Raw genomic sequence first — 18,685 nt, 5'->3', positions numbered from 1 at the left:
TTTATGTTGTCTTGCTTTGAATTCAATTCGCTAATTCTTCAAATTCTTGAGATAGATACTTGATAACTAATTATTCACTTTTTATTTTTTAACATAAATTTATGGTCATAATTTTTCTCAGCATAGTTTTGGCTGTACTCTACAACATTTAATGCTTATTTTTCAAATTTAAAAAACTCAACATTATTTGCATTTAGAATTTAAAAACTCAACACTTTACAATATAAATAAAAAACATGTTTGTCCTCAATGCAGTCAGACTATACTAAAGTAAAGGAGAGTATATAGAAAAGGACTATGATAAAGTTATAGAAATTGAAAAGTATTGTATGTGAGAAAATACAAATCTGAGGAAGGAAAGGTTATATTTAGCCATAAACATGAGGTAAGATTTTGTAGGAGGAGTAGTGGTTACTGGGCCCATAAAGAAGTATAGGATAATTCTGAAATAAATTAGCAACCTAAATTATTAATTAACTCTATTATAAAATTATTAATTAACCTCTATTATAAAAACTCTCATCAGACTAATGCTTTACAAAATGTTTACAATATAATAGACAATAATTCAAGCACTATTCATGTAATCATTACAAATTCAATATGAGAGAACTGGTATGGCTACAATTTCCATTTACAGATAGGTACCCTATGGCACTGAGAAGTTAAATAACTTGCTCAATATTGAACAAACAAGTAGCAGAGCTCAGATTTCAATCCAGGTTATCTCACTCCAGAGCCAATTTGACTGAACATGGTACTACTCTGATTCTCTTAAAGTGTTATTAAGGATAAAAATTATCATTGAGTATTGTAGGGATAATTACATTGTTTAGCAGTGAATAATTCTTTAATACTACAAGTTTTACTCATTTTTAAGTAATAAAATGTAACCAGAAAAACACTAAAACCTGCTACAAAATAAATCCATTAAAATTAATTTAAAACAAAATTTACCTTGATTCTACTGGGAAAGGTTCATAAAGAAATTTTTTGTAAAAGTCTTTTTTTATATCATGAACCAGAATTACAGCTTTGCCTTGGTCATCAAACTGAGGGCGCCCAGCTCTTCCCATCATCTGGAGCACATCTATAAAAAAGAGAACAAGAGATATTCTGCAATGTGGCACACGGCACAAGGTATGAATTACTGATGAGGGCACATTCCTTCAACAAAATAACAAAGGAAACAATATTTTAAGAGCACAATTGTATTTGTGGTGGCTATAATTAAGTTTCCTAAGTTAATATAATTTGCTCAAAAAATCTATACCAAATTAGCAAGTTACTATGTTGTAAAAACTGAGATCTCCAAAAGGTTTCTGGTACTATTCTCAATCTTCTTTAGTTAAATGATTAAAAATGTTGTGTAAGAAATATTACTATTTTAATTAAACAGTAAAAAATAGAACTTACATGGGAAAATCTCTTCAGTGAAGCCCTCTGATTATTTTTCTCTGTATAATGGGTTATTTAGGCCTTGTCTTTCTCCTGCCCATGGGATAAAATTTCTCCTATATTGCAGGAATCCCTGCATAAATAATGGCTTAAAAATGACTTGAGTTTTACATGTATTTGTTGAGTAGAAATGTATACTGAATATATATCCCACTTCAAAACTGACTAAAATGACTTTATTAAAATTTAAATTATCTTCTTTTCAAATATATATTTTTAAGATGTTGATATACCTTAATGGACTGCCCATGCATTCAATATAAGAGTAAGTGCTTTGGTTCTGGATGTCCCATGTAAGTACCATTTCTGGTGAAATGCATTTAAAATTAAATACTATAATGCTTGATCAATTTTTTTTATCACTAATAATTTCTCATCAATACTTTATGAATTTGAAAGCATCAGTTATATTTTTAATGCTTATTAACAAACTGGTAAGTTAAATAAAACAGCTCAGTGTTTCGTATGCTATTTGTACTGGAAATAAAAAATTACGAATTTGCTTATTATATGTTTAAATGTGACCAATTCTCAACAAAATCAATTAATACTTCCAGCTATTGAGAATTTGAGGCAATCGGGTCACAAGTTTGAGGCAACGCTGGGCAACTGAGAGAAATCCTGTCTCAAAATAAAACAAAAAGGGCTGGGGTGTATCTCAGTAGTAGAGCACTGTCTAGCATGCATGAAGCCATTTAAGTTGTGAAGGCTAAAATAGGAGGTACAAATATTCATTAATGCAAATTTAAGTTGTTAAGGCTAAATTAGGAACTTAATATATCTCTGTAAATTTAAAAAATTACCTGTAATGGGAAAATCTACATAACGTCTTGTTTTTCCATCGTAATATTCCGTTCCTTTAATAATTACTAAATGAGCTGGAAAGTTTACACCCCAGGCTAATGTGCTTGTAGCAATAAGAACCTAAAAATAAAAGATGATATCATATCTAAGTAACATATAACTTTTAAGTTACTTTTAAACGTGTATTCATGGGAGAAAAAAAAGTACCTGAACTTTACAGTTCACAAATAGTTCCTCTACTGTTTTTCGGTCCCTTTCATGGAGACCAGCATGATGCATTCCTATTCCGAAAGCAAGTGTCAGCTTCAAGTTGGAATCTCGTACTGTTCCGATGATGTTTTCCATCTGCAAATGAAAACAAAAGTACAAGATGCAGGTGCATTAACTTGATAATTTTAAGATTGGATTTGACGTTTTTGTTTTTCACGACATTGTATGGGCATAAAATAAAGGTTCTGTTTACAGCTCTGATTAAAGTTCATTAAAAAAGAATAATTGGTGATAATATATATTCTAAATTCAATAAAATATAAATGCTATCCATCTTATTTTTCTAAATCAAGGAAAAAAATCTGTAGACAAATAGGATTATCCTCTTAATGATTAAAAACTATTACAAGGGATGTGATGTTATCTAATATTTGTGTCTCTGTCCATCTCTTGTTATATAAAAGGCCTCTTCTGGCTTGGTGTCAAAAATCTAGAAAATACATATAAAAATGACAAAATAATCAGTCATATTCCCCTAGACATACAGAAATTCTTCCAAATTTCATTTTTTTACTAAATTTAGTGAGCTTGAACAAGTCATATGACCTCCCTGAGCCTTAAACTCATTATCTGTATATTAGAAATAATAATAGCAGTCTTATACACTCATAATTTTCCTTAAGGTTGTGTAATAGGAACTCCTCTTAGCCTTATATGAAAATTCTATAATGAGTATGAATATGAATACGTTTTAAGGACATTCATGGCTATTCAAAATTTGTTTTCTAGAGAAGCATGAAACTATAAACATATCAGCATCTCTACATTACTATACTTTTAAAAACTTTGAATATCAGTAGAAATTAAACTGGGGTATTTTTGATTACTCTATTTCCTTGATCAACAGTGTAAACAGTTTTCATATTAACTGTTTTTTTCTTTTGTAAATTATGTTCTCATTTTTAAGTGGATATGATAGCTTTTTTTTCTTATTGCTAGTGATAGTATAGTGTACGTGCACACTTTCTCCATTCTATAAATATCTTTATTCAATTTTTTCATACTTCATTTTATTTACGCTTTTTTCCAACTTTATGGATCTGAAGTTTTAAATTATTCTCTTATATTTTATTGCCTAGTAAAAATTTCCTCAAAAGCATACAATACATATTCATCTGCTACTTCTTCAACTTGTTACAGTTTAATTTTTAAATTTAAAAAATTACTTGTAACTTCTTTTTACATAGAAATTATAGTGAAAAATCAGTTTATTTTTCCTAATAATTAACCAATTATACTAGAAACATTGGTTATATAATTCCCTACCTATTATAAATAGTACCTTTATTATACTCAAAATTTTTTCATATTCCACTTTGTATATTTTTAAACAGATTTTATTTTCAGCCTCAAAAATTTAGCTCACTAAATTGTAATATATCTAAATGGTGTTTTGAAACTCATACTTTATAAATACCTTTGAGTATTCTATCACTTTCCATTCTACATGGAAAATACTCAGTGTAAACACAAGTTAGATGATTGGCAACAAGCAGCGATTATTATTATTATTATATATTTTTTACAAAACTTACTCCTTGTAAAGAATTAAATAGATTTGTTTAACGACGGTCTCAACTAGTCCTTAAAGCAGAGAATGACCTAAAGTGCAGCATAGAAAGTTCTCCCTGGGCAACTCCATGAGGGGAGTAATGCAGAGGACAAGTAATCTGAATACACATGAGCATTTAAAAGAATGGAGAGAGTTCAGTTATTGCTATAGCTTTATCACCATATTCCAACAGTACTCAGCAGAAGAGAAGAACTTGGAAATGACTGCATGTATAGTTTTTATATGCCTAAAATAGAAGTATGAAAAACTAACATTGTCTTCAGATCTCATTTCCTTTTTCTCTTCTATTGACCTCCTCTACATTTACTTTTCTGGCTGTGCATAAATCATTAAGTAGTTCAAAATCTTCAATTTGACAAACTTCAGTTGGCTGCTGTAGTTTGGTAAAAATGCATAAGACCAAATTGTCATACAGAAACGACAGTGAAAAACCAGTTAGTTTTTCTAATAATTAATCAATTATACTAGAAACATCGGTTATATAATTCTTTACTTCAACTGTTTTTGTTCTTATTTTATTTTCAGTAATCAAAAAGAACATTTTAAAAAGTGTGTTTCTGTATAAACAAGCTGTTTTACATTAATAGTCCATAACATAGGAAGTTTGGCTTAATAATGAGTATATAAAAAGCATTGCATCAACTAAGTGATTACTTTAACGACATACACATCAGAAATACACTTATCAACTTTTACTGAGTTAAATGCAGTATCAGCAGTTTATTATTTCATAATACACTGTAGTCACCTGATATTTCCACATTACTTTATGAACCTTAAAAGAGGAAAATCCACTTTACTTTAAAATTAGCACAGCATAAGTAAACTGTCGACAAGTGTATACTATAAAAAAGGTGCTTGTCTCATAAGTTATATGCTAGCTGCTCTCAAGAAAGCACTAATTACCCATTTTTTTTTTGTTGTTGTTCAATGGTTCACTTCATAAAATACTTACAAATTACACTATCAGGAACTATTCACTGATGTTCGTGCTCCAAAAATTACTTCCATGGATTTTTTTTCAGTTTTACAACTCAAGTGACTACAAATAACTTGCATAATTAATGGTGCCCCATGGCAATGCCAATCATACCAAAAAGATAATGTACCAGTTTTCAAAGGAAAGTGGAAGGATCCTTTGGCAGAAGGTCTGGCAAGGCATTAATAATATCCTGCCTTTGCATCAGGGAAGGCTAGCTATTTCTCACTCTTTCCACCCCCACTTTCACATAAATCAATGCATTAAAAAGAACTATTTGTCTATTTGAATGGCAAAGACTTAAAATCCTCATGAGGACAATCACACAAAAAGATACTTCATTTATTACATGGTTTCTGTGGATGAATTCTGAATTATCTGAACATAAAAAGCAAAATTTATTGTTGTTACTCAATTATCAAGCATAAAATAGGACTAAGCCTACAAAAATCTGAAAATAAAATTTCTTTGATCAAATTGCACATATTGTTACTGTACTTAAAACTAAATTTCTTCTTAATCAAAACATCATAATACGAACAAAAAATTTTAGAAAAATTTTCAGGCAATGAAAGCTTAAAATATGACAATAGATGCCATTTTATGAGCACTTACTATGTGTCTGGAATTGTGTTTATTTCTTTACAAAGATTATCTCATTTAATCCTTTATATAAAGTAATATAGTTCTAACAATTCATTTATACAACTATATGTTTCATATTAAAAGTCTCAGTAATTTTGAATATTTATAGAATAGCCCTTCTCAACTCTGATTCAATAACAGATTTAAGACCATCTCAACTTTACAAAGGATAGCTAGTACCATTCCAGATGGACAGGAGACAAGTTTATTAATTACAAAAAATGGATGCCTGAGTACATTAAGGTTTAATTCTTGTTAAGGGCTGCTATAGAATGAAAAATGATCATCATAATAAAAATACTTCAACAGAGAATTTTTCACTCCACAGTTAATTTCTATTCAACAAATATTTGTTATACTGTATAGGTATTTTCATAATAAATAGCCTTTGAAATATGTCTGACCACCTGACAATTAAATCAGTATTTATGCAAAATTATTCATAAAAGGAAAACATCTATGTTTGAGCAAAGTAGTGGTCTTTTTTTTTTTTAGGGCGATGGAAGAACAGGCACATATGTAAACTGTTGAACCACTTACTTTAACTTAATAGAATTTTTTTTTTTTATATTTTAAATTTATTATACTCAAAAAGCTTTTGTAGAAAGATAGGATTCCATTTAAGTAGACATATTACTCTGTGCCTGAAATACATTCCAGTCAGAAAATAATTCAGTGAGTTGATGACAACGCTGGCTCCAAAAGAAAGGAGGAGACCAGATTGGACAAGAATGAGTGAACAGATTGTGCAGCCCAATTCTGTCCCTTTGAGTGTGATATATTGTTTCAAGATGCTAAAAACCCATACTTTCTCAAAGCATATCTGTTGTGCTGGTTTTCCCATTTTCACAGAATCCTCATTATCAGAACTCTGTACTCTTTTCAAAGCATGTCAGACTTAGACCATATGCCACTGAATAATGTTTATCAATTGTTTAAAATGTTAATAAAATGAAAGTTACAAAGTCCTTTAAAAACAAACAAAAAATTTAAATATGCCGCATCTGGTACAGATGTTAAGTTAAAACATTTCTTTGTAACTATTAATTTCTGATAATATACTTCTGCATGATAAACTCCATAGACAGAAAGGGAAAATTAAAGAAAGAAACATTAGAACACTCTATTGATCTACTAACAGAAAAGAATTCAAGAAATACCATAAATTAAAAATAAGTTTCCAAACTTTACCAATAGTCCAAAATTATTTTTCTTTTTTGTCCCTCTTGAAACTCAAAGACAGTCACATTTCAAAATGATTTATTATACTGTTAATATATGAGCATATTTATATGTAATTAAATATAAGAAAATGTGCTGGGGAGGTAGTACAGTGAACAGCATTTGTCTAGCATGTGTGAGGACCTGGGTTCAATTCTCGGCACTGCAAAAAACAAAGATATACATATATAATTATATTATATATAAGTATATATATAATATAATTATATATGTATGTGTGTATATATATGTATATGTATGTGTGTATATATATGTATATATATATATGCAATATATATAAAATAAGTCATATCTGAAATAAGTATACAAATAAAATGTGAATTAAATATGTAAATAAGATCTAATCAGTTATAGGCACTTAGGTATATCTTTGCTAGGTTTCTAAAATAAATATTTTCAATGTTTGCTTTTTAGCTTGACCTGATTTGCAAAAAACCTATTATCAAACTGTGTTAAAAGTTTCTCTTCTTATTCATTTCTCATTTAATTCACTATGTTGCTGGTAGAAAATACCAATATAAACACTTTATTTATTTTTAAATATAACTTTTATACTCATTTCCATTTTTTGAAAGTTCGGATACCAATACAAGCTTAGAGAGCATTTGCATATATTGAAAAGCTTTTAAAATGTAGGTAAAGCAGGCTAGGGCTGTGGCTCAGTGGTGGAGCACTTGCCTCGCACATGTGAGGCACTGGGTTCAATTCTCAGCATCACATAAAAAAAAAAAAGCATTATATCCATCTACAATAGTAAAACATGTAGATAAAGCTGATTTGAAAAGGAATATTACAGTTAATTTTCTAAAGTAGCATAATCATAAAAAGTATTTTTATTAACATAAATTAAAACTGTGAAAGAACACAAGCAAAAGGATATAAATGTGTAAGATCAAATCTCACCAGATATCTTTCAGCCAAAGTAACTTGTTTATAAGGTATTATTAATGTCTCTGTACCTTCATAGTAATATTATAAGTATGCCTTATCTGAGTATCCCTTATCTGAAATGGTTAGGACCAGAAGTATTTCCATTTCAGGAGGCTTTGGATTTTGGAATATTTCTATAGACTTTACCAATTGAGCATTCCTAACCCAAACCCCTCAATATACAACCTGGAATGGTTAGTATTTATTGAACACTTACTATGTTTCAGTATCTTAAATCTTTCAACACCTCAATCCTCACCACATTCCTATGAAGATGGGGTTATTATTATTTATTTTATAGATAAAGATATAAGGCTTAGAGTTTAAGCAGCCTACCAAGGTCACGTCACTTATAATGGGCTATCAGTATTGAACCCATGAAACCTGGCTCCAGTCCATGCTCTCAATTACAATGGCACCCAGAAATCACTGCACAAATGAAAGAGGAAAACTTCAAATAGATACTTAAAGAAATGATATTATTCACCAGGCTTAAGGATAGACCCATTATTTTAGAACATAAGCAGAAAACAGGTAAGATTTGAATTAATGAGCAACATATTAGATGTGATTATCCTGAATTGACACTTAATGGAGAACTCTATGCAGATGATTTGTAAATTTACTTGTTCTTCATTGTTTGAATATTTCTACTCCTAAACCTAAAAATAAAAAATATGTAAAATGACCTTTTTTTCCTAAGAAAAATATTACCTCTTCTGATTTCTTCATAATTTTTTTAAAATAACAAGATTTTATTTTTTAGAACATCTTTAGGTTTACAGGAAAATGTAGCAGAAAGCACTGAGTTCCCATCTACTCCCCTCTCCCAAGATGGTTTTCCTTATTATTAACATTAATTATATTTAAGTAGTATAGTGCATTTGTTACAGTTGATAAGTCAACACTGATACAGAATTAAAGTACACAGTTTATGTTAGAATTTGCTATTTTTTTTAAATTTGTTTTTCTAATTATAAAGTTAATTAGGTCAACCCAACCCATTTGGTGCAGTTATGTTATACATTTGTAATGCTGTTGGATTCCTCTGACACAGTTTACATTTCTATTTTTTTAATTGCTAAGGACAGTATTATCCATGACAGTTGAATCTATTTTGATATATTATACAAACATGGAATTTTTTTGCTAATTAGGATCCCAGTCTTATGGATGTACACAATGTTGAGATTCACTTTGGTGTATTCATATATGTACACAGAAAAGTTATGTCAGATTCTTTCCACTGTCTTTCATGTCCTGTTTTCCCTCCCTTCCCTTCATTCCTGTTTGTCTAATCCACTGAACTTCTAATTCTCCCTCCAACCTTGTTGTAGGTTAGCATTCACATATCAGAGAGAGCATTTGACATTTCTTTTTCTTTTGGTGGGGGGGGGATTGGCTTATTTCACATAGCATGAAGTCTCCAGATCATCCATTTACTTGCAAATGTCATAAAGTCATTCTTTATGTCTTAGTTATATTCCATTGTGTATATAAACCACATTTTCTTTAGCACAGCTCTTGTCTATTACTTCTGTTTGACAATATAGCTATTGATTTTTATTTCTTTTTCCTTTCCTCCCTTCCTCCATCTCTCCTTTCTCTTATTCTTCCCCACCTCTAATCTCCTCTCCCACTCTGTTTTCTGAGATGGGGTCTTGCTAAATTGCTGAGGTTGGCCTCAACCTAAGGATCTCCTGCCTCAAACTTTTCAGTAGCTGGGATTATAGGTATACTCCACCATGTTAAGCTTGATTTTTCTTTATTGCACTTTCACACCCATCAAATTCTACCCACTGCACCTTGCCTTTCCATTTTCTTTTTATTTATTGTAAACAAATGGGATACATGTTGTTTCTCCATTTGTACATGGAGTCAAGGCATACCATTTGTGTAATCATAAATTTACATAGGGTAATGTTGTTTTTTTCCCTTCCCCCCCACCCCTCTTTTTCCCTCTATAGTCCTTCCTTCCTCCATTCTTACCACCCTCCTTAACCCTAATCCTAAACCTAACCCTAACCCTAATGCTAACCCCTCCCATCCCCCATTATATGTACCAATCCGCTTGCGAGATCATTCGTCCTTTAGTTTTTTGAGATTGGCTAGCTCAGTTGGTAGAGCGCCTGCCACGCAAGTACAAGGCCCTAGGTTCAGTCCCCAGCACTGCCTTTCCATTTTCTATAGTCGGTATGTAGCCAGTAATCCCAGTTACTGCATGGCAAAATAAAAGAACATAGGCTCTGAGTTAGCTAAAATGGTTTTGAGTACCCAAGCTGCCATTTGCATTGTGCTCTTTGGAAAAAAAATTATCCTAGCTTTCTGTTTTAGTTTCTGTATCTATAAAACAGGGATAACAAGAACTATCCTCCCAAATTCATGATTAAATGGATAATGTAAATCTTTAACGAACGGTATATAAATATACCAATTATTATTAAACATAATAAGAGTTTTGCCTATTTCTTCAAAAGGCCATACATGAAAACAACCAAGGCAAAATAAAATAAAATAGCCTTTTAACTTGGACCTTAAATGTCTTAAATAGCTGCTTTCAATTACATAAAAATTCCATTAAAGCCCAAGTAAATTGAAAATCTAATGCTCAACAAATTTATAGATAATATCTGTTTGACACTTAATATTTTAACCCAGTAGTTTCTTAAGAATTTCCTCAGATATTACAGGTCCAAGGCCTGACCAAAAGAGAAAAAGCACTTGGGGTGGGAGATAGGTATCATGAACGAAATCTATTTTAGTTTGATAAAAAACAGGTTGAAAATGATGTGATTACCCTGAATTAAATTGAACTCCATTTCTGATTTTCAATAGCCTGGTAGAAACTTCTTACATATAAGATGTCAGTATCTATCTGTGGCTAAATGAAAAGGAAAATGAATTACGGAAAACCACAGCCTAATGTCATTAGTAGAAACCCTAACAAATCTGAACTTCTGATGATTCTGAGTAAAGCTAGACTGTAATTCAACTTTGTAAATCTACTAAGACTTTGCTTATCATGAGGTTGGATGAATTATGTTTATCTTAAAATAATAAACTTTTCAAACATCTAAAAACACCCATCCTTCAGTACTGAGCATGTGAAAATATTATCAATTTTACTTTTCATACCAGTGTTCTTCCTATACACCTGTACTAATGTAGTTTTTCATAAATATATTTTGAAGTAGTATGTAAAATCATAACTGGCAAATTTCTTAAATTATGTTTTATATAATTCAAATAGTTTTCTATCTGAATTCAGTATGATTCAGATAGCTTTCTATCTGAATTAATAAGAATTAACTATGCTATTGTTCCAAAAAAACTCATGTTCCATAACTCTGTTTTCATATTACCTCCATCTATATTCCTTATCCTGCTTACTCAATTCAGAAAGCTATTTCCTGCTTCTGATGCCCACCCTCTTCCTGGTGATGCTGTAGACTTTAAGTACCACTTTAATCTTTCATTCTAAAGTCTTTAGGACAATGAAGTGGTGCAAAATTTTAATTTATTTCCCCTTGTAAGGGAAAATGAATAGCCACTTCTTGTTTTATTCTTGTTTTAGCTACCCAGACCTTTTTAATTTATTTTTTAACCTAGAGAAAGAAAGGGGCAACCCTGATGCTAACTAAGAAGAACACAGAGAAGTTGAGGGGGAGAATGAGTAAGGAACTCAGGAACAAAGCCTAATCTTCAGCTGGCATTCTGCTTTCTCATTCCAGATATAGTCTCTTCTAAGGTATAAGAAATGAAATAAGAGCAATATTCCGAGATTTCAACCAGTAAACTTACTCAGAAGAAAGTCTTTCCTCTATTCTCTTTGTCCTGGTTGGCACCTATCCAGAACCTAGCATAATGACCATTGCATATGGAAAACAACTGGGGAATACCTTGTGGGAGCTGAAAGACCATACTAGCTGGGTGTTAAATGATAATGTTAGATAAATTACATATTAGATTGCCAGAAGATTTGTGTATTTGCTTCCATTTCTTTTCCTTCTCATTTACATCTCAATTTATTCTGAACTGATTTCTGTTCACAACACACACTGACTCTGCTTGCCAACTACATGCAGGACCTCAAAGTGCTAAATTCCAAGGATATTTCTCTTCTCTCATCCCATGGAACTGCCGTTACAAATTGATGTGGCCAAGCAGTCCTTCATGGAACCCTCTCTTCTACAGTGTTGTAGCACACTGGAATCATGCTCGTGGAGCCTTTTGCCTGCTCCTCATTCTTTACTTCTGCTCAAACTGGGAGAATTACCCTGAAGCTTCTTGTCACTCCACACTCACTGCCTGAGGTTCTCATGTACCCATTTGGATTTAAAGATTGGCTGTATGCTGATGTTCCCAAGTTCCCATATTCATCTAACATCCTAGGTAGGTTTGACAGAATTCTTATGTCTAATTGCCTTGAAGTTTCCACTTGAACGTCCTGGGTATACAAATTGATATGCTCAAAATATAATTTTTTTCCAAGCTCAAATATGTCTCCTCCTGCTCCTCCATCATTCATTCTCACCTTTTCCCATTTCAGAAAATAGCACCATTATTTACCTGCATGTTTGAGTTAATAACTGAGGACTCATCATTTTTTTTTATTGGTTCAGAATTTTAATTATATATGACAGAATTTATTTTTATATAATCATACAAGCGTGGAATATATCTTATTCTAATTAAGACCCCAGTCTTGTGAATGTATGCAATGGTGGGATTCATCATGGTATGTATATTCATGTATGTACATAGGAAAACTATTTCAGATTAATTCCACTGTCTTTTATTTTCCTATCCGTGCTCCCTTCCCTTCATTCCCCTTTGTCTAATCCACTTAATATCTATTCTACCCCTCTCCCTTCTTACTGTGCATTAGCTTCCACATGTCAATGAAAATATTCAACCTCTGGCTTTTAGGGACAGGCTTATTTTACTTGGCATGATAGTCTCCAAATCCATCCACTTACTGGCAAATGTCATAAAGTCATTCTTCTTAACAGCTGATAATACTCCAATGTGTATATATAACTCATTTTTTTTGACCATTCATCTGTTGAAGGGCATCTAAGTTGATGTCATTGCTTAGATATTGTGAACTGTGCTGCTATTAACAGGTGGCTGCGTCACTGTAGCATACTGATTTTAAATCCTTAGTATATATACTGAGGAATGGTATAACTGGGTCAAATGGTAGTTCCATTCCTAGTTTTTGGAGGAATCACCATACTGCTTTCCAGAGTGGATGCACCAATTTGCAGTCCCACCAAAAAAGTATAAGTGTACCCTTTTCTCTACATCCTTGCCAACATTTATTGTTAATTGGATTCTTGATTATGGCCATTCTGATTGGAGCAATATGAAATCTCAGAGTAGTTTTAATTTGTGTTTTTCCAGTTGCTCAAGAGGTTCACATTTTTTCATGTATTTTTTGATCATTCGTATTTCTTCTGTGAAATGCCTGTTCAGTCTCTTTGCCCATTTATTGATTGGCTTATTTGGTTTTATTGGTGTTAAGTTTTTTGAGTTCTTTGTATATCCTGGTTATTAATGCTCTACCTGAGGTGCGGGAAGCCAACATTTCCTCCCATTCTGTAGGCTCTCTCTTCACATTCTTGATTGTTTCCTTTGCTGTGAAGAGCTTTTTAGTTTGATACCATTGCATTTATTGATTCTTGATTTTATTTCTTGGGCTTTAGGAATCTTATTGAGGAAGATGGTTCCTAAGCTGACATGATGGAGAGCTGGACCTACTTTTTCTTGTAGTAAATACAGGAACTCTGGTCTAGTGCCTAAGTCCTTGAACCACTTTGAGTTGAGTTTTGTGCAGGGTAAGATAGGGGTTAAACTTCATTCTACTATATATGGATTTCCAGTTTTTCCAGCAACGTTTGTTGAAGAGGCTATCTTTTCTCCAATATGTGCTTTTGATACCTTTGTCTAGTATGAGGTAGCTGTATTTTTCTGAGTTTGTTTCTGTGTCTTCTGTTCCATTAGTCTTCTTGCCTGTTTTGGTGCAAATATCATGCTATTTTTGTTATTATAGCTCTGTAGTATAATTTAAGGTCTGGTATTGTGATGCCTCCTCCTTTGCTTTTCTCCCTAAGGATTGCTTTGACTATTCTGGGTCTTTTTTATTTTTCTGGATAAATTTCATGATTGTTTTTCTATTTCTATGAAGATTATCATTGGAATTTTTAATAGGAATTGCATTAAATCTATATAACACTTTTGGAAGTATGACCATTTTGACAATATTAATTCTGCCTATCCAAGAACAGGGAGGTCTTTCCATCTTCTAAGGTCTTCCTCAATTTCTTTCCTTAGTTTTCATTGCAGAGGTCTCACACCTCTTTTGAAAGATTGATACCCAAGAATTTTAAAATTTTTTTGAGGCTGTTGTGAATGGGATGGGTTTTCTAATTTCTCTTTCAGCTGATTCATCTTTGGAGCATAGGAATGCAATTGATTTCTGGGTGTTAATTTTGTGTCCTGCTACTTTGTATTCATTTATGAATTCTAGAAGTTTTCTGGTGTAGTTTCTTGGGTCTCTTAAATACAGAATCACGTCATCAGCAGAGATAGTTTGAATTCTTCCTTTCCTAGTTGTATTCCTTTTATTCCTTTCTTTTGCCTAATTGCTACAACTAGAGTTTCAAGGACTATGTAAATAGAAATGGTAAAAGTGGGCATCCCTGTCTTGTTGCAGTTTTTAGAAGGAATGCTTTCAGTTTTTCTCTGTTTAGAATAATGTTGGTCTTCAACTTTTCTATATATATAGTTTTTACAATGTTTAGGTATGTTCCTTCTATCCTTATTTTTTCTACTGTTTTAAACATCAACGGATGGTATTTTGTCAAATGCTTTTTCAGCCTCTACTGAGATAATCATGTTATTCTTGTCTTTAAGTCTATTTATGTGATGAATTACATTTATTGATTTCTAAATGTTGAACCAACCTTGCATGATGGGGATGAATCCCACTTGATCATGGTGTTTTTTATGAAATTTGCCAATATTTTATTAAGAATTTTTGCTTCTATGTTCATTAAGGATATTGGTCTGAAGCTTTTTCCCCCCTGATGTGTCTTTGTCTGCTTTTGGTTTCAAAATGCTACTAGCTTCATAGAGTCATTCTTGATTCCTTTTTCTAGCTTCTATTTCTCACTTATGAGAATACCCTATTCTCACTGACACCAACCTAGGCCACCACAATAATTAATTCTACACTCAATTCTATTTCAATTCATTTTCCACTAAGTAGCAAAATGTGAATTGGGTATGCAATTTGCCTAGTTTAAAACCTTTTAATGCCCTGGAACACTCCTCTTTTAGTTTGGTTTGCTTCCTTCGGTTTTCTATTCAGATTACTTCATCATAGAAGCTTTCTAATTTCATTGTTTTGTAATACTTCACCACCACTGGGGTCTCGCTACTCCCTTTATCTTGTTCACTATTTTTTCCATAAGAATCATCACAATTTCATATATTTGCTTATTATCTATCATTCACACTAGAATGTTAATTCTATAAGTGAAGGGACTTTACCAAGCACACAGAATGAGCTCACTGAATGGCTTTTGAAGAGATTAATAAATGACTGTTTTTCTATATTACTTGGAAAAAAATTCAAAGTGTTTAACTAAGGGTCTGTGGCCTTGTACAAAATGAACTTTACCCATCTCAGCTGTGCCACAATCCTCCTAATTTATTCTGCTATAGCCCAGCAGATCTCTAAGATACTTTAATGTGTCATTTCCTTGGTCTGAAAGTTCTTATATCCTTTCTTGGAATAGCTTGCTCTCAGTCTCTTCCTTTGGTTCTGAGTTTTTTTTTTTTTTTTTTTTTTGGTGCTGGGGATCGAACCCAGGACCTTGCGCTTGCAAGGCAAGCACTCTACCGGCTGAGCTATCTCCCCAGCCCTGGTTCTGAGCTTTAATGACATCTCTTTAGACAAATCTTCCCTAACCATTCTACTTAAGGTAACAGGTAACAGGGCTAGGGATGTAGCTCAGTTGGTAGAGTGACCTGGGTTCAATTCCCAGCATTGCCAAAAACAAAAAACAAAAAAAAAAAAACCCCAAAAAACCTTAAGGTAACAACCTATTATCTTGTTCTATTTAATTTATTATTGGTTTCTTTCAAAACATTTTTTCACAAATTGCTATTATTTTACTTGAATAACTATATATATATACACATAAATAAAACATACAGAGAAATTTTTTAGGTTTTAAAAAGTTCTGTTTAAGATCACTGAGAATTGGGAGCAGATGGATAATACAATGCTTGGTAAGTTGAAGATATTTAATAAATACCTGTTGAGTTAATACAAATTCTGGTAAGGCTGGCTATTGATTTGAATTACAGGACTGTCATTTATTATTCATTTTTAGAGGATATATATGTATAAAACAACTAATTTTTTGTCTGATTTAAAAAATTGACACACAAACCTAAATATACATATCAGTGGAGTTCCATGTAATATTCAATACCTGCATACATTGCATAATTTTAAATCAGGTTAAATGTATTTTTCTCCTCAAATATTTATCATTTCATTGTGGTAAAAACTTACAAATCCATTTTTCTTGCTTTTTGAAATGAACAATACATGATTATTTTCTATAGTTGCCACACTGTGCAACAAATAGTATCCCAGAACTTCTTGCTCCTATCTAAATATAACTTAATACTCACTGATCAATTTTTACCCATCTCTCCTGCACCAATGTTCCTGGACACAATTCTACTCTCAACTTCTCTGACATCAACTTTTTCTGATTTCTACATGAGTGAGGTCATGTGATACTTGCCTTTCTGTGACTGACTTATATCTCTTAACATAACGATCTCTATTTCCATTCATGTTGTCACACAGGTTAGCTTTTCGTTCTTTTTACAGTTGGGCAGTATTCTACTGTGTACATATTCTCTTTATCCATTCATCATTTGATGGACACTTACACTGTTTCTATTTCTTGGCTATTGTAAATAGTGCTGTAATTAACAGGAAGTGCAGGTGGCTTTTCAAGATACTTCATTTCCTCTATAACCATAGTAGGGTTGATGGGTCATATGATAGTTCTATTTTCAATCTTTTGAGGAAACTTCATACTGTTTTCCATAGCTGCTGTACTAAAAGTGAGCAAGAGTCCCCTTTCCCCCATATCCTCCAGAGTACTTGTTATCTTTAGTCTTTCTGATATTAGCCATTCTTACTGGAGATAGGTAATATCTGATTGTGGGATTAATTTGTGTTTTCTTGTTGATTTGTGATGAGCATTTTTTAAAAAGTGTAACTGTTGGCCATCTGTATGACTTCTTTTGAGAAATGCCTATATTCCATTGCTCATTTTTAAAACTCATTAATATTATTATCTCTGCGACTGCAATCTAGACTTCCATATATATTCCAGATATCAACCCCTCATATGCATACACTGCATATTTTATACCATTCTGTAGGGTTGCCTCTGTACTCTGTTACGTGTTTCTTTTGCTATGTAGAGTTTTTTGGTTTTATATAATCCCACTATTTTTGTGTTTGTTTTCTGCACTTTGGGAATCTTGTTAAAAAAAAATCCTTTCTATTCTAATGTCCTGAAGCATTTCCCCTATGTTTTCATCTAGCAGTCTCATAGTTTCAGGTCTTACAGTGAAGTCAACATTCATGTTCAAGTTTACATGTGGAATTGATCTTTGTAACTAGTTAGAGAAGGGGGTCTTGCTTTCTTCATCATGTGCATATCCTATTTTCCCAGCACCATTTATTGAAAAGACTGTCCTTTCCCCAGTGGATGTTCTTAGTGCCTTGGTAAAAAAATCATTTGACTGTAGATATAGTTTGAAATTAGGCTCCTTGTTCTATTACTTTGGTCTATTCCTCTATTTTTATGCAAATACCACACCCTTTTGATTCCTACAGCTTTGAAGTAACCTCATACATTAAAGTTAAATAGCATGATGCCTTTTGCTTCATTCTTTTTGTACAGAATGCCTTTGGCTAGTTGGATATTTCTGTGATTACATATCATTTTTAGGATTGTTTTTCCTTGTTCTATGAAGAACACCATTGGTATGTTGACAGTGATTGCATTTAATCTGTAAATTGCTTTGGGCAGCACAGACATTTCTATTTTTAACAATATTTGTTCTTCCAATTGATGAACACAAATGTTTTTCCATTTTTTGTGTGTCTTCAATTTTTTTTCTTTGGTGTTTTATAATTGTCATTGGAAAGATCTTTCACCTATTGCCTGATGTTTTACAATTTTCATTGTAGAGATTTTTCACCTCTTTGGTTAAATTTATTCATAGATATGTTATTTTAATTTTGTAGTTATTGCAAGTGGAGTTGCTTTCTTGATTTCTGCTTAAAACATTTTCATATAGCAATATCACTACTAACAAATAGCAACTACTAATTTTTAAAATTTCTTCACAAATTCCCTTTTTTATTTGTTTAACTACTAACTTTTATATGTTGATTTTGTATCCTGTAACTTTGCTGAACTATTTTATTGGTGGAGTTTCTGGAGTTTTCTATAGATATGATGTCATCTGCAAACAGTGACAAAGTGACTTCTTTTTGGCTGGCCTTTATTTCTTTCTCTTGCCTACATGCTCTGACTAACACTATATAGGAAAAAAAAAAGTGGTAATAGGGGATATCTCTGCCCTGTTTTAGAGCTTAGAAAAAAAGTTTATAGCTTTTCCCTACTTAATACATTGTTAGCTTCTGTCTTAGTATAAATGACCTTCATTATGCT

General features: G+C 32.1%; 1 protein-coding gene across 2 annotated transcripts in view; it reads right to left on the bottom strand.

Annotated features, from left to right (window-relative positions):
* The window catches only part of Ascc3 (activating signal cointegrator 1 complex subunit 3), a 404,873-nt gene that overhangs the window by 97,152 nt on the left and 289,036 nt on the right, over window positions 1–18,685 (bottom strand). For both annotated transcript variants that reach the window (XM_047557708.1, XM_047557709.1), the window contains 3 exons: window positions 2,470–2,607; window positions 2,262–2,382; window positions 958–1,090 (listed from right to left, as the gene is read on the bottom strand). In XM_047557708.1, coding sequence (XP_047413664.1) covers window positions 958–1,090; window positions 2,262–2,382; window positions 2,470–2,607 — 392 coding nt within the window. The remainder of the gene's footprint in view (window positions 1–957; window positions 1,091–2,261; window positions 2,383–2,469; window positions 2,608–18,685) is intronic.

This window comes from Sciurus carolinensis, chromosome 7 (assembly GCF_902686445.1).
Source record: "Sciurus carolinensis chromosome 7, mSciCar1.2, whole genome shotgun sequence".
Taxonomy (NCBI): Eukaryota; Metazoa; Chordata; class Mammalia; order Rodentia; family Sciuridae; genus Sciurus; species Sciurus carolinensis.
This window is presented reverse-complemented; position numbering and strand designations above follow the sequence as displayed.